At 42.5% G+C, this 24,740-nt stretch overlaps 2 protein-coding genes across 3 annotated transcripts in view; both read left to right on the top strand.

Annotated features, from left to right (window-relative positions):
- The window catches only part of LOC311110310 (uncharacterized protein), a 33,505-nt gene extending 25,664 nt beyond the window's left edge, over window positions 1-7,841 (top strand). Inside the window, exons 10-12 of the mRNA XM_084188846.1 lie at window positions 4,970-5,131; window positions 5,444-5,555; window positions 5,769-7,841. Of these exons, the coding sequence (XP_084044972.1) occupies window positions 4,970-5,131; window positions 5,444-5,555; window positions 5,769-6,736 (1,242 nt within the window). The 3' untranslated portion in view covers window positions 6,737-7,841. The remainder of the gene's footprint in view (window positions 1-4,969; window positions 5,132-5,443; window positions 5,556-5,768) is intronic.
- A 1,941-nt stretch (window positions 7,842-9,782) lies between these two features.
- LOC311110318 (uncharacterized protein) lies at window positions 9,783-24,672 on the top strand. 2 transcript variants are annotated; one of them, XM_084188858.1, is made up of 7 exons: window positions 9,785-10,299; window positions 11,233-11,363; window positions 11,734-11,913; window positions 17,221-17,382; window positions 17,794-17,905; window positions 21,320-21,447; window positions 23,013-24,672. In XM_084188858.1, the coding sequence occupies exons 1-7, from the start codon at window positions 10,014-10,016 to the stop codon at window positions 23,934-23,936; spliced, it is 1,923 nt and encodes a 640-aa protein (XP_084044984.1). In that variant the 5' UTR covers window positions 9,785-10,013; the 3' UTR covers window positions 23,937-24,672. The 2 variants fall into 2 exon arrangements, with proteins under 2 accessions (XP_084044985.1, XP_084044984.1); XM_084188859.1 differs by lacking the exon at window positions 23,013-24,672 and having other exon boundaries at window positions 9,783-10,299; window positions 21,320-22,745.
- Window positions 24,673-24,740: the final 68 nt, after the last annotated feature.

A 24,740-nucleotide genomic window follows, 5' to 3' on the forward strand; every position in this document is an offset into this window, starting at 1 on the left:
TTTTGTCTGGCTCATATAATTTAAAAAACAAGCCATAAGTAAAAATGGGTAAATAATTAATCAGGGTGATTTTTCCACAAATAGACAATCGTATCTAATTTGGCTAACTTTCTATTAAAATGTATTTATTTCACGATATGAATACCGAGTATGTCCACTTCACTGTCGGATAATTTTATTGGTAAACTACATGGTAATGTCAAAGTTTTATTTTTTAGAGATCCAATACGTAATATGGTGCACTTATCATAAATTCGGTTTTCATCCAGAGAGGTTTGAAAAATTTTCTAGATCGAGGCTGTGCAGGGTTTCAAATTGTAGATTTAAAAGAAAACATGAACCATCAGTGTACAATGACACCTTTGTTTTTAAGCCCTGGATTTCTAGCCCCTTGATATTATTGTTGGATCTGATTTTAATAGCTAACATTTCGATGGCCATAATAAATAGATATGCCGATAGTGGACAACCTTGTTTTACTCCTCTTGACAATTTAATACTTTGAGAAGTAGCCATTATTTACTATTTTACACCTTGGGTTACTATACATAACTTTAACCCATTGTAAAAGAGATTCTTCAAAATTAAAATAGTCCAGGCATTTATATATAAATTCCAGTCGTACTTTATCAAAGGCCTTTACCAAAGGAATACCAGACCTGGTTTCCCCGATTTTTCATAGTGTTCTATTGTTTCCAGTACTTGTCTTACAGTGCATTCGGAAAGTATTCAGACCCCTTGACTTTTTTCACATTTTGTTACGTTACAGCCTTATTCTAAAATGGATTACATTGGTTTTTTTCCTCATCAATCTACACACAATACCCCATAATAAATGTATAAAAAATACAAAACAGATACCTTATTTACAGTTGAAGTCGGAAGTTTACATACACCTTAGCCAAATACATTTAAACTCTGTTTTTCACAATTCCTGACATTTAATCCTAGTAAAAAATCCCTGTCTTAGGTCAGTTAGGATCACCACTTTATTTTAAGAATTTGAAATGTCAGAATAATAGTATAGAGAATTTTTTTCAGCTTTTATTTATTTCATCACATTCCCAGTGGGTCAGAACTTTACATACACTCAATTAGTATTTGGTAGCATTGCCTTTTAAATTGTTTTACTTGGGTCAAACGTTTCGGGTAGCCTTCCACAAGCTTCCCACAATAAGTTGGGTGAATTTTGGCCCATTCCTCCGGACAGAGCTGGTGTAACTGAGTCAGGTTTGTAGGCCTCCTTGCTCGCACACACTTTTTTACATTTTAGTCATTTAGCAGACGCTCTTATCCAGAGCGACTTACAGTTAGTGAGTGCATACATTTTTCATACTGGCCCCCTGTGGGAATCGAACCCATAACCCTGGCGTTGCAAGCGCCATGCTCTACCAACTGAACTACAGGAGGGCCAGTATGCCCACAAATCTTCTATAGGATTGAGCTCTGGTGCATCCTGTTTCCATTTATCATCCTTGAGATGTTCCTACAACTTGATTGGAGTCCACCTGTGGTAAATTCAATTGATTGGACATGATTTGGAAAGGCACACACCTGTGTATATATAAGGTCCCACAGTTGACAGTGCATGTCAGAGCAAAAACCAAGCCATGAGGTCGAAGGAATTGTCCGTAGAGCTCCGAGACAGGATGGTGTCGAGGCACAGATCTGGGGAAGGGTACCAAAGAAATTCTGCAGCATTGAAGGTCCCCAAGAACACAGTGGCCTCCATTATTCTTCAATGGAAGAAGTTTGGAACCACCAAGACTCTTCCTAGAGCTGGCTGCCCAGCCAAACTGAGCAATCAGGGGTGAAGGGCCTTTGTCAGGGAGGTGACCAAGAACCCGATGGTCACTCTGACAGAGCTCTAGAGTTCCTCTGTGGAGATGGGAGTATCTTCCAGAAGGACAACCATCTCTGGAGCACTTCACCAATCAGGCCTTTATGGTAGAGTGGTCAGACGGAAGCCAGTCCTCAGTAAAAGGCACATGACAGCCCGCTTGGAGTTTGCCTAAAGGCACCTAAGGACTCTCAGACCATGAGAAACAATATTCTCTGGTCTGATGGAACCAAGATTGAACTCTTTGGCCTGAATGCCAAGCGTCACGTCTGCAGGAAACCTGGCACCATCCCTACGGTGAAGCGTGGTGGCAGCATCATACTGTGGGGATGTTTTTCAGTGGCAGGGACTGGGAGACTAGTCAGGATCGAGGGAAAGATGAACAGAGCAAAGTACAGAGAGATCCTTGATAAAAACCTGCTCCAGAGCGCTCAGGACCTCAGACTGGGGCGAAGGTTCACCTTCCAACAGGACAATGACCCTAAGCACACAACCAAGACAATGCAGGAGTGGCTTCGGGACAAGTCTCTGAATGTCCTTGAGTGGCTCAGCCAGAGCCCAGACTTGAACCCGATCGAACATCTCTGGAGAGACCTGAAAATAGCTGTGCAGTGACGCTCCCCATCCAACCTGACATAGCTTGAGAGGATCTGCAGAGAAGAATGGTAGAAACTCCCCAAATACAGATGTGCAAAGCTTGTAGCGTCATACCCAAGAACACTCGAGGCTGTAATCACTGCCAAAGGTGCTTCAATAAAGCAAAAGGGTCTGAATACTTATGTAAATGTCATATTTCTGTATTTCTGTATTTATAAATGTGCAAAAAAACGGTTTTTGCTTTATCATTATTGGGTATTGATGAGGGAAAAAAACTAGTTAATTCATTTTAGAATAAGGCTGTAACGTAACAAAATGTGGAAAAAGTCATGGGGTGCACTGTATATTATCTCCAATGTACTGTCCATGTAAAACACCTGTCTAATTAGGATGAACAATATCCAAGAAAACCTTTTTAATTCTATGCGCTATGCATTTTGCTAGGATTTTGGCATCACAACACTGGAGTGTAAGGGGTCTCCAGTTTTTTAGGTGGACTCGATCTTTATATTTACCATCTGGGTCCTGTTTCAGTAATAGTGAAATAAGACCTTCTTGCTGAGTATCTGATAGTCTACCATTTTTATAGGAGTGGTTAAAATATGTTAATAACAGACCTTTGAGTACATAGAAAAATATTTGATATAATTCAACTGGTATGCCATCCAGCCCTGGAGTTTTCCCGGACTTAAGGCTTGAATTGCATCTAGAAGTTCCTCCTCTGTAATTAGGCCTTCACATTAGTCTTTCTGTATAACTGTTAATTTTATACTATTAATAGAAGAAAAAAAATCTTATTATTAACTTCAGTTATTGGAAATGGAGGAGGCTGAAATGAAAACATATACTTAAAGTACTTTGGTTCCTCTTTCAAAAGATCGTTAGGTGAATCATTGAGAACGTTATTTGCAACAAGTTTCTGTAAAACATTTTTGGTAGCATTTCTATGTTGAAGATAAAAAAAATATTTGGTGCATTTTTCCCCATATTCCATCCAGTTCGCTTAATTTCTATAATATATTACACTTGATCTTTCTTGAATAAGTTCCTCCATTTCTTTTTGTTTTTCCTGTAACTTATTCTGTACCTCTATGGTATTGTTTTTATAGCTATCTATCTGTACTGTTAGTTCATCTATTTCCTTTTTAAGATTAACTCTTTTGGCCTAAAATGTTTTTGTTTTAAAGATGAGTATTGAATTGCATGGCCTCTAAAGGCACATTTAAAAGTGTCCCATACAATAAGGGGATCTGCTGTACTTATGTTATGTAGGAAAAAGTAAGTTATTCTGTCTTGGTTAAAAACAATTTGTCATCCACTAGGCTTAGTGTAGTGCTAGAACAAAAACAAAAACATGCACTCTTTGGGGTCCTGAGGACCGAGTTTGGGAAACCTTGGATTAGGCTAAAATCAACATACTGTTCTTGTATAAAACCACAGTCGCACATTTCCTATTGCCACAGATGGCCCAATAACAAGGTCCCTGATTCCATATTCATTAACCCTTTTCCCAATCTCTGGGCAAAGATCTGCCCCCCAGTCATGCCCAACTATTGTCCTCATAAGATTGAATACTTTCTTACATTTAGTCTCAATACATGTAATATGATGTCTCCATGTAAGCTTTTCATCAAACCATAGCCCCAAACCAATACCCTTTCCAATCATTGTCCATATAATCGAACACTGACATCTTCCTTTATGTTTTTGTTAGCGAACATGTGGCATGATTTAGATACAGATAACTTGAAACCCCATGATAAGGATCATTCAGCTCCTTGCCTTTTATCTAATACAATGGCACCATCATCTGCATATAAGGCCGCCCCTATACCCTGTCCGATGTTCCCTAAGGTACCATCAATCATCAACGTGAATAAGGTGGGACTAATGGTGCTACCTTGTGTAGTTCCATTTTCCACCTCATATTCTCCTGATAACTCCGATCCCAACCTGACCTGGAAGGTTCGGTCAAACAAGAAATCCATAATCCAGTTGTACATTCTCCCACCTATACACACGTCATTCAATTGAATCAGTAGACCTTCCCTCCACATTGTATCATATGCTTTTTCTATGTCAAAATATACTATTAACATCACTTCCTTCATTGCCAAAGTTTTGGTCACCTCGGTACTAATTGTAACCAGTGCATCAAGGGTAGTCCTCCTTTTTCTGAATCCACTCTGAGATGGACTTAATAGACCCCTATGTTCCAGATAATACAACAATCTACCCACAATCAACTTTTCCATTAGTTTACAGAGATTCTATGTAAGTGCAATAGGTCTATAACTAGCAGGACTGGATGGCTCTTTACCAGGCTTCAGCTGATTTATTTTTACCCACAACATCATATTTATGTCCACCATGATGGGTTTAACAACAATGAAGTCATTCTGTAACTACAGTATAGGACTCAAACATAGTGGGGATGGGTAAATACTCCATGTTGAAAGTGTGTTTATTATCTCTGTGTACGTACCTGAGGGAGTGTATGTCTGTGTAATCTGTATCACCTCTCTCTTCCAGGAGGAGGAGGGTCCAGAGGTGCTGCTGGTGAAGGAGGAGGGGTGTGAGGAGGGTCTGGGGAACCCTGAGGGGACCATGGTCATTGAGGACAACCAGACAACACCTTCTGAACCCACAGAGGAACCAGCTCAGCGGCACAGGACCACACACAGTCTCACTGAGGTGAGCCCACTGTAAACTACTGTCTGTATGGTATTAGGTCAGGGCCCGTATCCACAAAGCCTCTCAGAGTAGGAGAGCTGATCTAGGATCGGTTTTGCCTTTTAGATCATACTGAAGAAGACTATATAGACAGGTGGGGACCTGATCCTCGATCAGCACTTCTACTCAGACTTTTTGTGTAGTATCAAATTAACTAACATGTTTGCATAGTACTCATAGCAGTCCCTCATTGCCCAATCAGAAGATGCTCCATAGCAGGTGCTCATATCATATTTCCTGATCCAACATTCTCTCACTCTGTATCTCTTACAGTCAGTAGACATGGAGGATGGGAAGCCTGATCTGCTGCTAGTCAAAGAAGAGACCATAGAAGACGGACCAGAGAGCATTGATCTGCTTAGTGGACTAAAGATGGGGGTGCAAAGTAAGGGAGAAATACATATAGCCTACATACAGTAATAGATCTTCAATGGGAATTCTTTTCATTTTCTTCATTCATAAAATGAAATCAATACAACTTATGTTTACATACAAAAACACACAATGTATGAACTTGACCAGGTAATTGACAAAAACTCCACATGTAGAGTTTTCTCTGCCATGTTTTTAAAGTCTATTTTCTAACGTCTTCCTGCAGGTGGTTGGCTGGAGGCTAACAGAGGAGACTGGGCGTCCATATTGGATTCCCATACCCAGATGGGTGCAGCCAAGGGCCTGGGGGAGGACATCAATGAGCAGGCCAGGACTAGCGGTGACATAGTGGAGGTCAGTGGATGGGACAGCGTCTTCAACTCTGGGCTGGGGAACACCACTGTTAACCACAACCAGAAACAGACAGTCGAACACAAAACAACAACTGAACTTAGTCTCCATGACAACAGACTGGCAGAGACCAAGGCAAGGCATAGATTTGGTCTACAGGGAGGTGTCCATATGCGGCGTGAGACAACAGACACAGACTTGGCTAGCGATGCTCCGTCCTGCTCCTATAGTTGTGATTCAGAGAGACTGATGGCGCCTCAGGTTAACCCCCTAACAGGTGGTGCCTTCAGCCTGCCTTCTTTAGGATCTATCAACTGGAACATGGACCCTGCGACAACACAGACACTCCCTGGCCTTCGTCCTCCTCACACTCTCCTTATGTTAAACCAGACCTCAGACAATGCTGCAACACTAAATGGCTACACAAGCCCATTGACAAATGACAGTAGTGGTAATGGTATCAGCAGATCTAATGGCAAAGAGAAGCGCTTCCCGTGTTCGTTCTGTGGGAAAGCCTTCAGTTTCCCCAAACAGGTGGAGGTCCACATGAGGATGCACACAGGGGAGAAACCGTTTGGCTGTACCCAGTGTCAGATGCGCTTTGCCGAAGCTTGTCACCTGAAGAGGCACCAGAGGGTCCACACAGGGGAGAAACCTTATGGCTGCCACCTGTGCCGGGTCAGTTTCTCCCACTCGTCCAGCCTGAAGAGGCACCAGAGGGTCCACACAGGGGAGAAACCCAATAGCTGCCCCCAGTGTGAGAAAAGGTTCTCCCACACGCACCATCTGAAGATGCACCTGAAGGTCCACACGGGAGAGAGGCCGTTCGCCTGTACACACTGAGTTTCTCAGAGAGGAGCTATCTCAGGATACACCAGCAGAAAATGCACACGGCCCATGTATAGAGTATAGTAACATGTAATGAAGTACTAGTTAGTTTGTTTGTAGTTAATTATGTTGGTTTTGGATGTAGTAGGGAACTGGATGAGGTGAACTGAGGAAAGAATGAGTAGATGATATGGTTGGTGTGATGGTGTCTGTAAAAATGCATCTCTGATTAAAAGTGACAACCTTGTCCTGTTTGATGCTGGTGTTTTATAATGACAAAATGATAGTGCCTTAATTCAAGTTTACTTGACATGAAGATGTGTGTAATGTAACGTTGAACCTTTTCCAAAGTATTCTCAAATAAATTGTATCAAAGCGAGGGTACCACATTTACAGAAAGGCTACGAATACAGAGTGTACGTCCCCGCCTCACCCATCTGGAAAGGTATTTCTAAAATCTAAGGATCTAAATCACATTCTGCGCATGTGTTACGTTTCTCTATTTACTCACCCTCTTCTGAACCCAAAACCAATTTGATCGATATATGATGATGTAGCCGATGTCGCTGCCTCATGTCTGAACAGCTGCAATTTGAACGAACGTTCCAAAAATATGTATCAAGGCTACAACCTTATCTGTCTGGTGTAACGGATATTGCCATAGCAATAGTCTCAAACAAGACGGTCTACACAGTTTTGTGTGATGATATAATCTTTATAGTTATGCTGCCATATAGCCAGGAGTCTGCCTCCTGGTTAGCCGATGTTTGCAATGATGATGAAAAAATAACATTGCTAGACAACTTGTGTCGTGCTTACGTTTGTTCTAACTGTTTTGTGTACAAGCCGCAGTGGAGTAACGGAGTGACTCAGCACTGAGCAGCAGCTGAAAGGAGAAGGCTAGTAGATCCCGCATGCGCAGAAATCTCTGTATTTTTAGCAACAGCAAGTTGGGTTCCACAAAATCCGGAACCGCAGCAACTTGGTTACAGAAAAAGTGTTACCATATTGAGAAAAGTTATTCTACTCAGCATGTATTGTTTTGTGCAATAAAAGTACTGTACTTCACGTTATGCAAGTGTATTACCATTTTGTTGAAATTAAATACAAAATCAACTCTGTGCTGACTGACTTGGTTCTTTTTGTATCATTGCAGGGTCTGAGTTAACCTTTTCATTCGAACCAAAACTTTTTTATAAATTCCAATGGCTCCATATTGTTAGTTACTTGAATCACAGTGTTAGAGAAGGCCTTGGCTGTGGTTAAAACCATTTTGTTTCTGTGTGTACAGCAAAGAGTTTATTGTATAAACCTTTATATGCTCTTCTGTAAAATTAGTGTTTGCAGTCAATGAGGACCTGCTGATATCTGGGTGTTGCAGGCGGTAGAGACTGGACCTCTGAAGTGGCTGGTTACAAACCCTGGCTCCGGATCAGGACCCTGGATCAGGAGCCTTCGCTCTTCCTTCCCACCAGTACCGAACCACAAGGGACAAAAACTCCACCACCACACAGAACACTACGAGTGGACAGGTGGACTAAACAACCTCAGTCCTGGTGGTCATCAGAGAGACAGAGGCTCCAGTCAGGGATCCAGTCTGCAGCCCAGACCCTTCTCTTCACAGTCTCAGTGCAGGGATGAAGCAGGGCCTGATAGGAATAGGATGGTCTCTCTCTATGATACAAACACCACAGTATCCATGATGAACAGAGCAGGTCACCATGGGCTTCAGCCTTCACATAGAGTGGTGGGAGACCACCCTGATGGTAGTCTAATAGGAAGTCTGTCTTCTCCTTTAGGATCTCATCTTTAATATAGATCCCTTCTCTTCAGTGTAAACGCAAGTGGTCCGAGTATGGAAAGCCATGAGGTGAGGAAGACGGCGGAAACTGATGTTTTTTTGAAACTGCTGGCGAGTCGGGTGAAGATGACAGCACAGAGAGTGAGAATGAGTGGGTGTCAGTGGCGAAAAAGGAAACAACAGAAGTAAAGTTGTGGTGGAAACCCCTAGACTCATCTTTAGTCTGAGTGAGTGTTTTGGAGATCCGTTTGAATTCTCGATAGATGTCATGGATGCATTGAGTGAAGTGGCGTCAGAGTCACAAGAAGTGGGCTTATTTAGATTTTTTGTGTGTCTGCGGAGTAGAAGAGGTGTGCATTGTGCCTCAAGAAGATATGAGTGGAATGTTTGGTGTATGGATCTTCAAAGCAGAGTGCCTATCAAGGAGGTTATATCTGGGGTGGCGCATAAAGTGTGTGCAGATTTAATACCTGAGGAAGTAGATGGAGTTGTTGGTGCAGATTGACTGACCCGTATGGTAGATGAAGTGAAGAAATTAACTTCATCCACAGTCTCGCCCTTCTCATGTAAAGTTGGGCTATGTGAGATACTCTTTAAGAGCTTACATGCACAAACCCCTTCAGTGCCATAAATGCTAAATCTTTTGTAAGGTGTAAAGTGTATGCAGACGGGAAGAGTATCGAATGCCAGTGGAGGTTAGATGCTTCAATTGAGGTGGCGAACGTGCCCGAATTTACGGATTGCCCTGTTAGAGTGAAGATGACAGAAGTGGCTAAAGTAAGGGCTGTCCAGCATGTCTCCTACCTGGAGGCCGTGAGAAGAGTTGAAGTAACGAGTAGAGCTGTAGATGCAATGGTAGTAGAGCCTGCACTGGTGTGTGTAAAAAGGTGTACTTTGTAGCATTTATTGCAATGGTCATTAACTGCACAGCACAAACAGAGAAGAAATCTGATGAAATTGGCATCATTGTAAGTGCAGCTGAACGTTTTTTGGGAGACTCAGGGATTTGACAGCAGAGGAAGTACAAGGAATCCTATCGACGAAGATACCACCCTAACAGGCCCCCAAGCCTGTGTAGGTATGTGACTTAAATTGGAATGTGACTGAAGGAGTGGGATGGGTTTTTATTTATTGTGTCAATTTTTTTACTTTGTATGATGTCGATTTTTCCGCTTTCCAACAACTGATATGTTTTTCTATAGTTTACCACCCATACAGTAGGTGGCGGCATGCACCTCTAACAATTGTTAGCGGACCGCCATAATATCAAAGAAGAAGTAAACAGACGTGAACAGTGACCAAGAACAATTTCTACTTTTGAATTTGTATTGGTTATTAAGATGTTTATTAACACCATGGAACTCACAATATTACTCATTTAACTCCACAGCATCACATACTTACCTCAGGTAGTCTTTAATTCGCGTTGGAGACAGGACTTGGTTGATTTGTGTTATCTAGGCAACGCTAGCTAGCTAGCTGCTAACAACAATGGCTAACAGTAACTGTATGGTTTTTCACACTCAAATAGCCTCCGTCATGGAGGTGCTAGCGAATGCAGCCGTGGCAGAGATCTGTAAACTCGTAGACGACGACTATGCTGTGTTTCGTTTGGAAATTTCTCAAAGCCAGAAAGAAAACAGGGGATTGCGGAGGAAACTACAGCTACTGGAACTGAAGGTGGCACGGGAGCGCGCAGAGAGGACAATACGAGAGCGCGTCCTCGCTAGTCGTCCCAGTAGTGTCAAAGTCGTCGACCGATACAGATTACAAAAAGGTACATTTTGCTAAAGTCCGAGGTCGTCCGTTCATATGTAGCTCAGTGCCTGTAGCCCCATTCCTCTCTGCACTAGCCAGCAGATCCGAAAAGCTTGCTTGCAGCTGCACTAGGGTCAGACAGATGTTCTGTGTAGATATGGCTCAGAAAACATACCTCAATCCAGGGATTCTAAATGCTTTGTACTCGGAATTGTCCCATTATCCCAACTGTTACACAGAGAAAATTGAACGACTGCTAGTTTTTCTGGAAAACTGGACTGTTGATCCTCATGCTAGGTAGCAGAAGCCACAGCAACTATTTTGGGAATGGCAGTGTCAGCCAATCAGCTCCTTTGTTGATCAATGCCATTCCATAATGGCTACTGTTAGCTAGAATGAGGACAAAAATGGCAGTTTACTTAAACTAGCACTCTTCAATCTTCTCTGTGTAACAGTTGGGATAATGGGATAATTTGGAGTCCAAAGCATTTCTCATTACTGGATTGAAATACATTTTCTGAGCCATATCTCACGCCGACTCTACATGTCTTAATCTACACAGGAAGTCTGTCAAATCCTTGTGCAGCTGTAAGCAAGCGGGTAGGATCTGCTGGCTACCCTCTGCAGGTGTTCAGATGTGTTACCCAGAATTGTTGTCTTGGTCAGTTTTTGGATAGTATGCAATAATTCCCCCGATTACTTGGCTATCTTGCGCAAAGACACATATTCTAACCAGATTCTTGATTTACTGCATTTCCTATTATTTCCTCAATGAAAACAATGTGATACATGGAACATAATACATCGATCAATAATAGTATATCAAGAAGTTATGAGACGTGTTACCTTACATCATTGCCAATTCTAGACAGTGTCAATAGTGTACAATATAGCGTTGAGCATTGACGGTACCTAACCTAACCACCTATTTTTTCCCCAATCACTCTCTCAGGTGAAGGACATCTCACTGAAGGCTACAGAAGCTTTGTGAAGCCAGCGGGACACAATACATGGAGAGATGACCAACCAATCACTGTTGATGAGGGGAGTGGAACCTCAACCCAGCACGTTATCGTGATAGAGGTTAGTGTAATAGTATTACATCAAAATTACAGTACATCAAAAGTGGCCAGTTTATTTCAGAAAGGCTCCCCTCAGCTATTCACTTGCTTACATCCTCATTTATTTGTGAGACGTCAATGTGACATTGTTATCCAATTCTACTCATGTACCGGTAATAACTGGGAATGGGCATTTTAAATATTTTCACTATTCAAATAATATCATTGTATTTCATTGAGAAAAAGCCTTTTCATTTTAAAAATAGGCCTATGATTTTTTCCTTCCAAAATGAATACTTGCAAGTATTCGAATACTAACGTCTGTTCGGATATTCGAATATTCAGATAAACTCTCCCATTCCTGGTAATAACCTCCTCTCTTCTTGTGTCAGTCTGCAGATGCAGAGGCTGCAGGTCCTGGGGTCAAGCAGGAGAGGACTGAAGGAGAGGACCTACAACACAGCACTGACATCCAGACTGGAGCAGCGGCTGGAGTGGCACCCCCTGTAGCTACAGAGGAACTATCCACCGCCGTCACGCCCCAGGCCAGGACCCGACACAGCATCACTGAGGTCAGTGGAACGCGGAATGCCGTCCTTAAGTCCGAGACAGACACCAAGACTAACTGTAACACACATAATCTTACACAGGATCTGACCACAGATCAGACCCAGAGAGATTGGGTCTGGGGCAACCAGAGCCTCCTGCTCAGAATACTTACCGGTATTTCACCAGAGCCAGAGGATGGTTAATTCCCGTGGTGATGGTGATGGTGACGCGTTAGACACTGGTGGTGATGATCCGTCTTGTTCTTACACTACAGAGATGGACCCTGGCAACATGCCCTTGGATTTAGAGACAGAATGATCTATGTAGAGAGGACTGGAACCGGAACAGTAGTAGTGTATACTCTGACAGGTGCCTAGATAAGAAAGGGGAGGTTGTAGTCATTGGTAGATGAGATTACTTTGAAAGTGTAGGGCGACGCTCCTCCCACATGGAATGCAAAGTCACCTAGGAGACGGACACTCACAGGGCAAATATTTCTTAGATTACAGGGGAAGGTTAGAGACAAATCCAAATGTCCTCACCCATCCCCCTTTACATGCATTCAGGGATCGTGACCCAGTGTCCATGCCAGTGGCACCTTCCGATTCACACGGCCTCGTCCTTTTCGATCAGGTATTGAACTCAAACGACAGGGCTAGAGCCCAGGCTCAGGGAGGGGGAGCCACATCAGGCAGTAGTAAAGAGAAACGGTTCCTCTGCATGTTCTGTAACAAAGGCTTCAGCTGCCTTCATAGAGTGGAGATCCACCAGAGGTTTCACACAGGGGTGAAATCCTTGAGCTGTATCCAGTGTCACATGCGCTTCGCCCAGGCTGGCACCCTGAAGAGGGTCCACACAGGGGAGAATCCCTACAGCTGCCCAATGTGTGAGAAGAGGTTCTCCCGCCAGGACCACCTGACGATGCACCTTAAGGTCCACACAGGAGAAAGGCTTTTCTCTCTGAGAAGAGGTTCTCAGAGAGGAACTACCTCAGGATACACCAGTCCACTCTATAACATAGAAAGTAACCATTCTACTCGATAGCTTCTGACGTTTAGATCAAACCCTGCATTAAAGACAAAGATGAATTTTCATTCAAAAATATCCACCGATGTATTTGGAGTAACAAGAGTACCAGATTTCAGTATTGAATATTACTGGGTAGAATATTGCATCTATACATTGTGTGATATAAAGTGCCTAGTGAAAGTCTACACACCCCTTGCACAGTCTTCACATTTTGCTGCCTTAAAATTAAGTCTAAAAAGGGATTAAATTGGATTTAGAAAGTTAAAGTATTGTGGTGGCAGCATCATGTATGTCACCGGCAGGGATTGGGAACTAAAAAGTTAGAGGAAACCCTGCCTCAGTTTTCTGAATACCTAACCCTGGAATAGTATTTTTCACCAATTACACACATTTTAATGCCAAGTACACACCATAATGAGTGATCCTGACTTAAATCTGAGACAATGTTTGATTATTGCTGTCCATCAATTATTCCAATCAAATTGACTGAATATGAGCAATATTGACAGAAACAATTAATATAATGGAAACACTTGAGTAAATGAAGGATACAAAGTGTATACAGTACCAGTCAAAAGTTTGGACACACATACTCATTCAAGGGTTTTTCTTTATTTTTTACCATTTTCTACATTGTAGAATAATAGTAAAGACATCAAAACTATGAAATAACACATATGCAATCATGTAGTAACCATAAAACTGTTAAACAAATTAAAATATTTTATATTTGAGATTCTTCAAATAGCCACCCTTTGCCTTGATGACAGCTTTGCACACTCTTGGCATTCACACAACCAGCTTCATGAGGTAGTCACCTGGAATGCATTTCAATTAACAGGTGTGCCTTCTTAAAAGTTAATTTGTGGAATTTCTTTCCTTCTTAATGTGTTTGAGCCTATCAGTTGTGTTGTGACAAGGTAGGGGGGGTATACTTGGTAAAAGACCAAGTCCATATTATGGCAAGAACAGCTCAAATAAGCAAAGAGAAACGACAGTCCATCATTACTTTAAGACATGAAGGTCAGTCAATACGGAACATTTCAAGAACTTTGAAAGTTTCTTCAAGTGCTATTGCAAAAGCCATCAAGCGCTGTGATGAAACTGGCTCTCATGAGGACTGCCACAGGAATGGAAGACCCAGAGTTACCTCTGCTGCAGAGGATAAGTTCATTAGAGTTACCAGCCTCAGAAATTGCAGCCCAAATAAATGCTTCAGAGTTCAAGTAACAGACACATCTCAACATCAACTATTCAGAGGAGACTGTGTGAATCAGGCCTCAGAAATTGCAGCCCAAATAAATGCTTCACAGAGTTCAAGTAACAGACACATCTCAACATCAACTGTTCAGAGGAGTGCGTGAATCAGGCCAATAATTAATGGTAGAATTAAAGGACACCAATAAGAAGAAAAGACTTGCTTGGGCCAAGAAACACAAGCAAAGGACATTAGACCGGAGGAAATTGAGCTTTTTGGTTCCAACCGCCGTATTTGAGAATGCCAAGAGTGTGCAAAGCTGTCATCAAGGCAAAGGGTGGCTATTTGAAGAATCTCAAATATAAAATATATTTTGATTTGTTTAACAGTTTTCATGATCTCTCTGTACTTTGCTCCATTCATCTTTGCCTCGATCCTGACTAGTATCCCAGTCCCTGCCGCTGAAAAACATTCCCACAGCTTGATGCTGCTACCAACCTGCTTCACCGTAGGGATGGTGCCAGGTTTCCTCCAGACGTGAAGCTTGGCATTCAGGCCAAAGAGTTCAATCTTGGTTTCATCAAACCAGAGAATCTTGTTTCTCATGGTCTGAGAGTGATTAGGTGCCTTTTGAGATTTAATGAGCATGAAAACGATGTAAACCATATGCCATGGCCATCTCAGTCACCAGATCTCAACCCAATTGAACACTTATGGGACATTCTGGAGTGGCGCCTGAGGCAGTGTTTATGCACCACCATCAACAAAACACCAAATCATGGAGTTTTTCGTGGAGGAATGGTGTTGCATCTCTCCAATAGAGTTCCAGACACTTGTAGAATCTATGCCAAGATGCATTGAAGCTGTTCTGGCTTGTGGTGGCCCAACGCCTTATTAATAAACTTTATGTTGGTTTTTCTTTTCTTTTGGCAGTTTACCTGTATGTTGCCCTAATAGTTGATTTTATGGTCAATCTGGCGTCTACAGTAGCTGTACAGCATTTACGGTGATGAGGTCTCCGCAGAAGCCAGGGCATTCATACTTACATTTACATTTTAGTCATTTAGCAGACGCTCTTATCCAGAGCGACTTACAGTTAGTGAGTGCATACATTTTCATACTGCCCCCCCCCCCGTGGGAAACGAACCCACAACCCTGGCGTTGCAAGCGCCATGCTCTACCAAGTGAGCTACAAAATGAAATTCCTTCACTTCATCACCTTAGCTACGCAATGATAATTAGTTTAATGGAAACCCTAAATTGGCTTTGTACTATGTCATAAGTTAGGTCTATAAATTCCACTCCTTATGGGCAGTTAATTTCTTAAACCTTATCTCTATCAAATGATCCATTAACGGCACCAACTCAGTAAACCTTTATTTATTATTTCCCACCCCTGACATACGTCTACGTTTGGGTGAGAAAGTTAATATAAAACAATTATTATAATTATTACTTGATCAACTCCCTAGTAATCGATTATACACACATACAATTTATCATATTTTCATATCTTCACATAATCCATATAGAACGTTAGAAATCCTTAGGTACTCACATCAAACAATCCCTTCTTGTTTTTTACATGGAATGTCCTCATCCTCCAAATCCTTATGCAGCTCTCAATATTCCAAACATAAATTAATACTGTATAAAAGACATAATATCAGACTCCAATCAAGTTGTAGAAACATCAAGGATGATCAATGGAAACAGGATGAACCTGAGCTCAATTGAGTCTCATAGCAAAGGGTCTGAATACTTATGTAAATAAGGTATCTGCTTTTTATGTTTCATACATTTTATAAAATTTCTAAAGACCTGTTTTCGCTTTGTCATTATGGGGTATTGTGTGTAGATTGATTATGATTTTTTTTTGTAATTTAATTCATTTTAGAATAAAGCTGTAACATAACAAAATGTGGAAAAAGTCATGGTCTGAATACTTTCCGAATGCACTGTATATGACTAAATGTGTAGGCGGTCTAAGCTTACCTGATCAACTTGTGGTTGGTGTCCACATGTATAAGGGAAAGAGGACCCCGAACAGAGTATGTTCTTCTGACAACACATCCAAGTCGTGCTATTCTTTCCTGAATTCCTGCAGCCTCGACACGATGCATTGAGTCCCACACTCAGGTCCACTGGACTCGATGACCCAGTGCTTTCAGACGTCCTCTCACCATCCTAATTGTGGTGAACTTGTCTTGATTGTGGACACCAGACCGTCCAGCTCCTCATCTGTCATTTGGCTGTATGTTCCTCTCACCGCGATACTGTATTCCTGCATTCTGCGTTGGACAGTTTGTGTTGAGATGACAAGCTTGCGCATCGCAGAGCAGAGTGCATCCAATAAAATGTTTGTTGTCAAGGAAGTGAGTTTGTGTTTATACAGGACGTACTGCCCCCACCTACCTCCAACCAATCATGTCAATGCGGAGCTATGCGTAGCCATCCGCATTGTTACAACATTTGGGAGGGGCACGGCATTGCCGTACGGAGCTCGATTTGGCCTCCGGAGGCTCCACAATTGCATCACACCCTCCGCAACGCATTGACGTATCAAGCATAAAGCACGTTTAAGAGTTGTGGAAGGTTGGTAGAATCTTATTCAAAATGATTCACAGCTGTAATGGCTGCCAAAGGTGCTTCCACCAAGTTATCTCCGGGGTGTGAAGACAAACGCAATCAACACATCCTTCCTCATTTTGTATTTCTTAGTCATTTGGAAAATGTTCTATAATTCTTCTTTCACTTTGAAAATGTGAAGTAGGTTGTGTAGATCGATAGATAAACAATTTAATTGTATCCATTTTTAGACTGAATTTGAAGGCAGCTAGATGTTCAGACTGCAAGGGGAGACTTTGACTAGAGACTGTATAAGCCATATATAAGCCTAAAAAGTCTGTTACATAGTGTTTGTACTGTGTATGCTATATGATGTTCACAAATGCCTATTTCATTACTTCCATTCAACTACCTCATTTTTTTGTTAGCGAGTATGGCCCCTCCATGTTGAAAGTGTGTTTATTATCTGTGTCTGGATGTGTACGTAACTGAGGGAGTGTATGTCTGTGTAATCTGTATCACCTCTCTCTTCCAGGATGAGGAGGGTCCAGAGGTGCTGCTGGTGAAGGAGGAGGGGTGTGAGGAGGGTCTGGGGAACCCTGAGGGGATCATGGTCATGGAGGACAACCAGACTACACCTCCTGAACCCACAAATGAACCAGCTGAGCAGCATAGGACCCCACACAGTCTCACTAAGGTGAGCCCACTGTGAACTGCTGTCTGAATGATATTAGGTCAGGGCCCGTATCCACAAAGCCTCTCAGAGTAGGAGTGCTGATCTAGGATCAGTTTAGCCTTTTAGATCATAATGAATAAGATTATATGGAAAGATCCTAGGTCAGCACTCCTACTCTGAGAAGCTTTGTGAATACGGGCCAAGGTCTTGATTAATTATTTTTCTTAAGTGTGGGACCATGCCTTTGAATTTAAAACCATTAAAGAGTGTAAAATAATAAAATCAACTAACACGTGCATAGTATCAAATCAACTAACATGTTTGCATAGTACTCATAGCAATCTCTCATTGCCCAATCAGAAGATGCTCCATAGCAGGGTGCTGATATCAGATTTCTTGATCCAACATCCTCTCACTCTGTATCTCTTACAGTCAGTAGACATGGAGGATGGGAAGCCTGATCTGCTGCTAGTCAAAGAGGAGACAATAGAAGACGGACCAGAGAGCATTGACCTGCTGAATGGACTAAAGATGGGGGGGCAAGGTAAGGGAGAAATACATATGGGTCTTTCTATAAATAATGAGATAAAAATTGGGATTCAAATTTCAAAATGGTTTGAAACAAAAATATTTATGATTTTCATGCAGTTCCACGTGTGTACTTAGAGGAATATATGAAAATTGTCCCTTAACTCCTATACAACAACATAGGCCTAGGACTATTCATCCTTTAAGCAGGGTTCATGCAGACATTGGAAAGTCAAATTCAAGGACCTTCAGGGACTTTTTTTCAGGCACTTAATTGTAATTTAAGGACCTCAATATTATACAATTGTATAATTTATATAATTGGTAATATAGGGCCTAATATAGAACCCCCACCCCCAAAAATCATGCAAAAGGTGTCCCAAAAAAAGTAGACCACTAAGAATAATGAATTCTTTAGGCCTTGCCAAAGCATTGATATTCAAATGAGTACAGTGGCTTGCGAAAGTATTCACCCCCTTGGCATTTTTCCTATTTTGTTGCCTCACAACCTGGAATTAAAATGGGGTTTGTATCATTTGATTTACACAACATGCCTACCACTTTGAAGATGCAAAATATTTTTTGGGGTGAAACAAACAAGAAATGAGACAGAAAAACTGAACTATTCAGCCCCCCCCCCATTCTTCAAGGCAAAACTGCTCCAGCTCCTTCAAGTTGGATGGGTTCCACTGGTGTACAGCAATTTTTAAGTCATACCACAGATTCTCAATTGGATTGAGGTCTGGGCTTTGACTAGGCCATTCCAAGACATTTAAATGTTTCCCCTTAAACCACTTGAGTGTTGCTTTAGCAGTATGCTTAGGGTCATTGTCCTGCTGGAAGGTGAACCTCCGTCCCAGTCTCAAATCTCTGGAAGACTGAAACAGGTTTCCCTCAAGAATTTCCCTGTATTTAGCGCCATCCATCATTCCTTCAATTTTGACCAGTTTCCCAGTCCCTGCCAATGAAAAACATCCCCACAGCATGATGCTGCTGCCACCACCATGCTTCACTGTGGGGATGGTGTTCTCGGGGTGATGAGAGGTGTTGGGTTTGCACCAGACAAAACGTTTTCCTTGATGGCCAAAAAGCTAAATTTTAGTCTCATCTGACCAGAGTACCTTCTTCCATATGTTTGGGGAGTCTCCCACATGGCTTTTGGCGAACACCAAATATGTTTGCTTATTTTTTTTCTTTAAGCAATGGCTTTTTTCTGGCCACTCTTCCGTAAAGCCCAGCTCTGTGGAGTGTACGGCTTAAAGTGGTCCTATGGACAGATACTCCAATCTCCGCTGTGGTGCTTTGCAGCTCCTTCAGGGTTATCTTTGGTCTCTTTGTTGCCTCTCTGATTAATGCCCTCCTTGCCTGGTCCGTGAGTTTGGTGGGCGGCCCTCTCTTGGCAGGTTTGTTGTGGTGCCATATTCTTTCCATTTTTTAATAATAGATTGAATGGTGCTCCGTGGGATGTTCAAAGTTCCGGATATTTTTTAATAACCCAACCCTGATCTGTACTTCTCCACAACTTTGTCCCTGACCTGTTTGGAGAGCTCCTTGGTCTTCATGGTGCCCCTTGCTTAGTGGTGTTGCAGACTCTGGGGCCTTTCAGAACAGGTGTATATATACTGAAATCATGTCACAGATCATGTGACACTTAGATTGCACACAGGTGGACTTTATTTAACCAATTATGTGACTTCTGAAGGTAATTGGTTGCACCAGATCTTATTTAGGGGCTTCATAGCAAAGGGGGTGAATACATATGCACACACCACTTTTCCATTATTCTTTTTTTTGAATTTTCTGAAACAACTTTTTTTTTTCATTTCACTTCACCAATTTGGACTTTTTTGTGTATGTCCATTACATGAAATCCAAATAAAAATAAATGTAAATTACAGGTTGTGATGGATATTTTTAGTGGACTATGAGATAAAACTGGGTTAATCACGAACATAGTTAGAATTCTTTGTTGCTGGGCCAGGAACTTAATTGGGTCATTGCACTGTGTGTGTGTGAGTAAAGTGGGAATCTGACCTAGGGTCGAATTGCTCATGGTTGTCCTACGTTATCAGTGACTCAAAGCAGACTGTGGCCTTTTGCTTCTCTCCTCAAACAAAGTGGAATAAGTGGCCAGGGTTGAGCAGAGTTCAGGCTAAAAACCTTTGTCTCTCCTTGGCTATCTTGTTGATTGATTACAGCAGGATGGGGTGTATGTTTGTAAGATTTAAGTATGGACCTGTCATGTTCAACAATCAGTCTTCAGGTAAAGCCCGGGAGAGCCGGGGTTGAACAGAGTTTAAACTAAACATGAGTGTTTTTGCAAGATAAGGGATTGATTGATTGTATTACTATTGATTCTGAACTGAATGAAAGTTGAATTTAGCCGCAATCATAGACAAAAGAAGTGGGCGGAGCGATAAAGAGCGGGAAACTGAAGAGGGAGGGATTTTAAGATAGGGTGTGGGTGAAGGAGACTATATAGCTAGGGAAGAGGGAGAGAGGGGGGGCCCTAATCTGCAGATTAGCCTGGCTTTATTGAAATTGTAATAAAGTCATTCTTGATTCTACAAAAACTCTGGAAGGACTTTGATTTTTAATAAAGTATAGTGATTATTTTCCACAACAGTTGTAATGCAACAAAATAGGAAAAACGCCAAGGGGGATGAATACTTTTGCAAGGCACTGTATTACATTCTGAAATATGAGAATAATGTGGAGTTGCCTGACTAAATAAATTGGATGCATGCATGGCGGTTTATCTGTAGCCTATGTGACCGACGCAGGCACCCATAATAAAGCCGTGAAAAGCGGTAGCATCAATCTCACCATCCAGTTGTTTTTATAAAGAGAAAGCAACCACAAACCAGGTTCCTTTTGTAATGGAAGGATTTGTATGGAAAGCCAAGTTGAAGCCAGCATTACATGTTGTTTTCCTCATAATAACCGCACGTGGTTTGACCACAACAGAGTAGCGCAACACAAGGACTTTTCAAGCACCAAATTGAGTAAATGTCTGATTTTCAAGTAGGCTACTTCAAGGCCCCTGTATTGTTTATAATTGTAGGTGTAACATGGAAACCAAAATGTATTTGTCATGTTACGAAACCCTGCTTTAAATCAAGCAGACGACAACAGATGATCAACATCAATTCACTAGGGATATTGGATCCAGTGTGAATGAGACACAAATATTCTGGACATTCCTCGCGAACACCTTTTTTCCAGCACAGGCTGATGTTTTATCGCATAGAAAGACCCACACACAGAATATAATAGATATACTTCAATGGAAATAGTGATGCACCTGGCTATTATATCATTTATTTTCACATTATAAAATGTCTGAACTTGACCAGGTAATTGACTCAAACTCCATATGTAGAGTTCTCTGCCAAGTTTGTAAAGTCTATTTTGTAACCTCTTCCTGCAGATGATTGGCTGGAGGCTAATAGAGGAGACTGGGCGGCCAGCATGGATTCCCAGAACCAGATGGGTGCAGCCAAGAGCCCAGGGGACAACATCACAGAGCAGGCCAGGACCAGAGGCGAAATAGTGGAGGTCAGTGGATGGGACAGCGTCCTCAACTCTGGGCTGGGGAACAACACTGTTAACCACAACCAGAAACAGACAGTCGAACACAAAACAACAACCGAACTTAGTCTCCATGACAGCAGACTGGCTGAGACCAGAGAGAGGTGTAGATTTGGTCTGCAGGGTTGGGGAGGTGTCGGTTTGCGGCGAGAAAGAACAGACACAGACTCTGCTAGCGATGCTCCGTCCTGCTCCTATAGTTGTGATTCAGAGAGACTGATGGCACCTCAGGTTAACCCCCTAACAGGTGCTGCCTTCAGCATTCCTTCTATAGGATCTATTAACTGGAACATGGACCCTGTGACAACACAGACACTCCCTGGCCTTCATCCTCCTCACACTCTCCTAATGTTAAACCAGACCTCAGATAATGCCAGTGCCTCAACACTAAATGGCTACACAAGCCCATTGACAAATGACAGTAGTAGTAATGCTATCACTAGATCCGGTGGCAAAGAGAAGCGCTTCCTGTGTTCATTCTGTGGGAAAGCCTTCAGTTTCCCCAAACAGGTGAAGATCCACCAGAGGATGCACACGGGGGAGAAACCATTCAGCTGCCACCTGTGCCGGGCCAGTTTTTCAGACTCGTCCAACCTGAAGAGGCACCAGAGGGTCCACACAGGGGAGAAACCCTACAGCTGCCCTCAGTGTGAGAAGAGGTTCTCCCACCAGCACCAGCTGAAGAGGCACCTGATGGTCCACACAGGAGAGAGGCCGTTCTCCTGTATGCACTGCGGGAAGAGGTTCTCAGAGAGAAGCTACCTTAGGATACACCAGCAGAAAATGCACACGGCCCTTGTATAGTGTATGTTGACATATAATGTAGTATTAGCTAGTTTGTTTGTAGTTAATTCTGTTGGTTTTGCATGTAGTATGGAACTGGATGAGGTGAACTGAGGAAAGAATGAGTATGATGAGGCAGAGTAGATGATATGGTGATGGTTGGTGTGATGGTGTCTTTATAAATGCTTCACTGATGAAAAGTGACAACCTTGTCCTGTTGTTTGATGCTAATGTTTTATAATGAGGCAATGATATTGCCTTAATTCATGTTTACTAATGTAGTGAAGCTCTGTGTGTAATGTTGAACCTTTTTTAAAGAATTCTAAAATTAAATTTTATCAAAGTGAGGGTACCGAAACAGAAAATATAGTGTTACCATAGTGAGAAAAGTTATTCTGGTCACATGTACCATTTTGTGCAATACAAGTACTGTACTTCACATTATTACCATTTTGTTGAAATTAAATACAAAATTGACTCTGTGCTGACTGACTTGGTTATTTATTTTTCATTGCAGGGACTGAGTTTCCCTTATCTCAGTCAAACCAAAAGATTATACTTCATTCTTGAATCAACACATATGGTCAATTTTTATAAACTCCAATAGCTCCATATTGTTAGGTACTTGAATCACAGTATTAGAGATTGGCTTGACTGTGGTTAACATTTAATATCATGTCATGTTTCTGTGTGTACACTGTTTCTTATATAAACCTTTATATGCTCTTCTGTACAATTTGTCTTTACAGTCTGCAGTCCAGGAGGACCTGCTGATATCCGGTGTTGCTGGCGGGAGAGACTGGACCTCTGAAGCAGCTGGTCACAAACCCTGGCCCCGGAACCGAACCCTGGATCAGGAGCCGTCGCTCTTCCTTCACGAGTCGGAACAAGGACCAAACCATGAGAGACAGAGACTCCACCACCACACAGAAGGCAACCACTGGACAGGTGGACTGAACAACCTCAGTCCTGGTGGTCATCAGAGAGACAGAGGCTCCAGTCAGGGATCCAGTCTGCAGCCCAGACCCTTCTCTTCACAGTCTCAGTGCAGGGATGAAGCAGGGCCTGGGGCTGATAGAGATAGACCCTCCTGTTCCTATGATACAAACACCACAGTATCCATGATGAACAGAGCAGGTCACCCTGGGCTTCAGACTTCACAGAGAGTGGTGGGAGACACCCCTGGTAGGAGTCTAACGGGAAGTCTGTCTTCTCCAGGATCTTGTCTAATGCCTGGTGAATGGGTTCATAGAAGGCCTGGGGATGGACCTCGGCCTAGCCTTCCTCAGTTACCTCATGGTTACCCCACGAATACAGACAGGGTCAGGATGGGCGTTCACAACGAGAGTTACCTAGCCTATAACACAGCACACAATCTCAACAACACCCAAACAATGGCTAGAGGTCAAGGAGGGAGCTCAAAGACTCATGGTTCTACCTCCTCTGGTGTCATTGGGTCACAACGTGGGAGACCGAGCATTAGGACGGACGCCGACAAGCCATATGCCTGCCCCACGTGTGGGAAGCGCTTCGCTAGGGCACACTATTTGAGGGAGCACCAGACCGTTCACACGAAGGAGAAGCCCTTCAAGTGCAAACTATGTAACAAGAGCTTCTCCTTCCTGAGTAACCTTACCAGACATAGGAGTGTCCACAACCGGGAGAAATCGTAGCAGTGTGGCTTGAGATGTACGCAGGTGATGTCTGGGTTAGTTATCATGTGAAGTGTTTTGGGGGTAAGAGGGTAATTAAACCACATACCCTTCATTAACTTGTCATTTGAAACAGGTTTAAGGACAGTTGAATATTGACCTGACTGAGGTGATGTAGATGGAATAAAGCCATTCTATTATTTTCTACTCTATTCTTTCTAAACAAGTCTGCTCTCAGCTTGAAAGATACTGATCTTAGGAAATATGTGTAACGTAGTAAGCACTACCCTATTTCAAAGAACAGCGTGCATACACTTTTTTCATTTAACCATACCCTTTGTTGACTATTTAACAGTCGGATGGCCTGGAGATATAAGCTGTTTTTCAGTCTCTCTGTCCCAGCTTTGATGCACCTGTACTGTCTCCGCCTTCTAGATGGTAGTGGGGTGAACAGGCCGTGGCTCGGGTGGCTGAGGTCCTTGATGATCTTCCTGTGACATCGGGTGCTGTAGATGTCCTGGATGGCAGGCAGTGTGTCCCTGGTGATGCATTGGGCGAACCACACCACCCTCTAGAGAGCCCTGCGGTTGTGGACGCTGCAGTTGCTGTACCAGGCGGTGATACAGCCTGACAGGATGCTCTCAATGGTGCATCTGTAAAAGTCCATGAGGGTCTTAGGGGCCAAGCCAAATGTCTTCAGCCTCCTGAGGTTGAAGAGGTGCAACACCACACTGCCTGTGTGGATTGACCATTTCAGGTTGTCAGTGATCTGCATGCCGAGGAACATAAAGTATATTTTTTTCTGTGTCTATTTTTGTATTTTGT

The sequence above is a fragment of the Coregonus lavaretus genome (genome assembly GCF_964263955.1).
Source record: "Coregonus lavaretus genome assembly, contig: SUPER_35_unloc_3, whole genome shotgun sequence".
Taxonomy (NCBI): Eukaryota; Metazoa; Chordata; class Actinopteri; order Salmoniformes; family Salmonidae; genus Coregonus; species Coregonus lavaretus.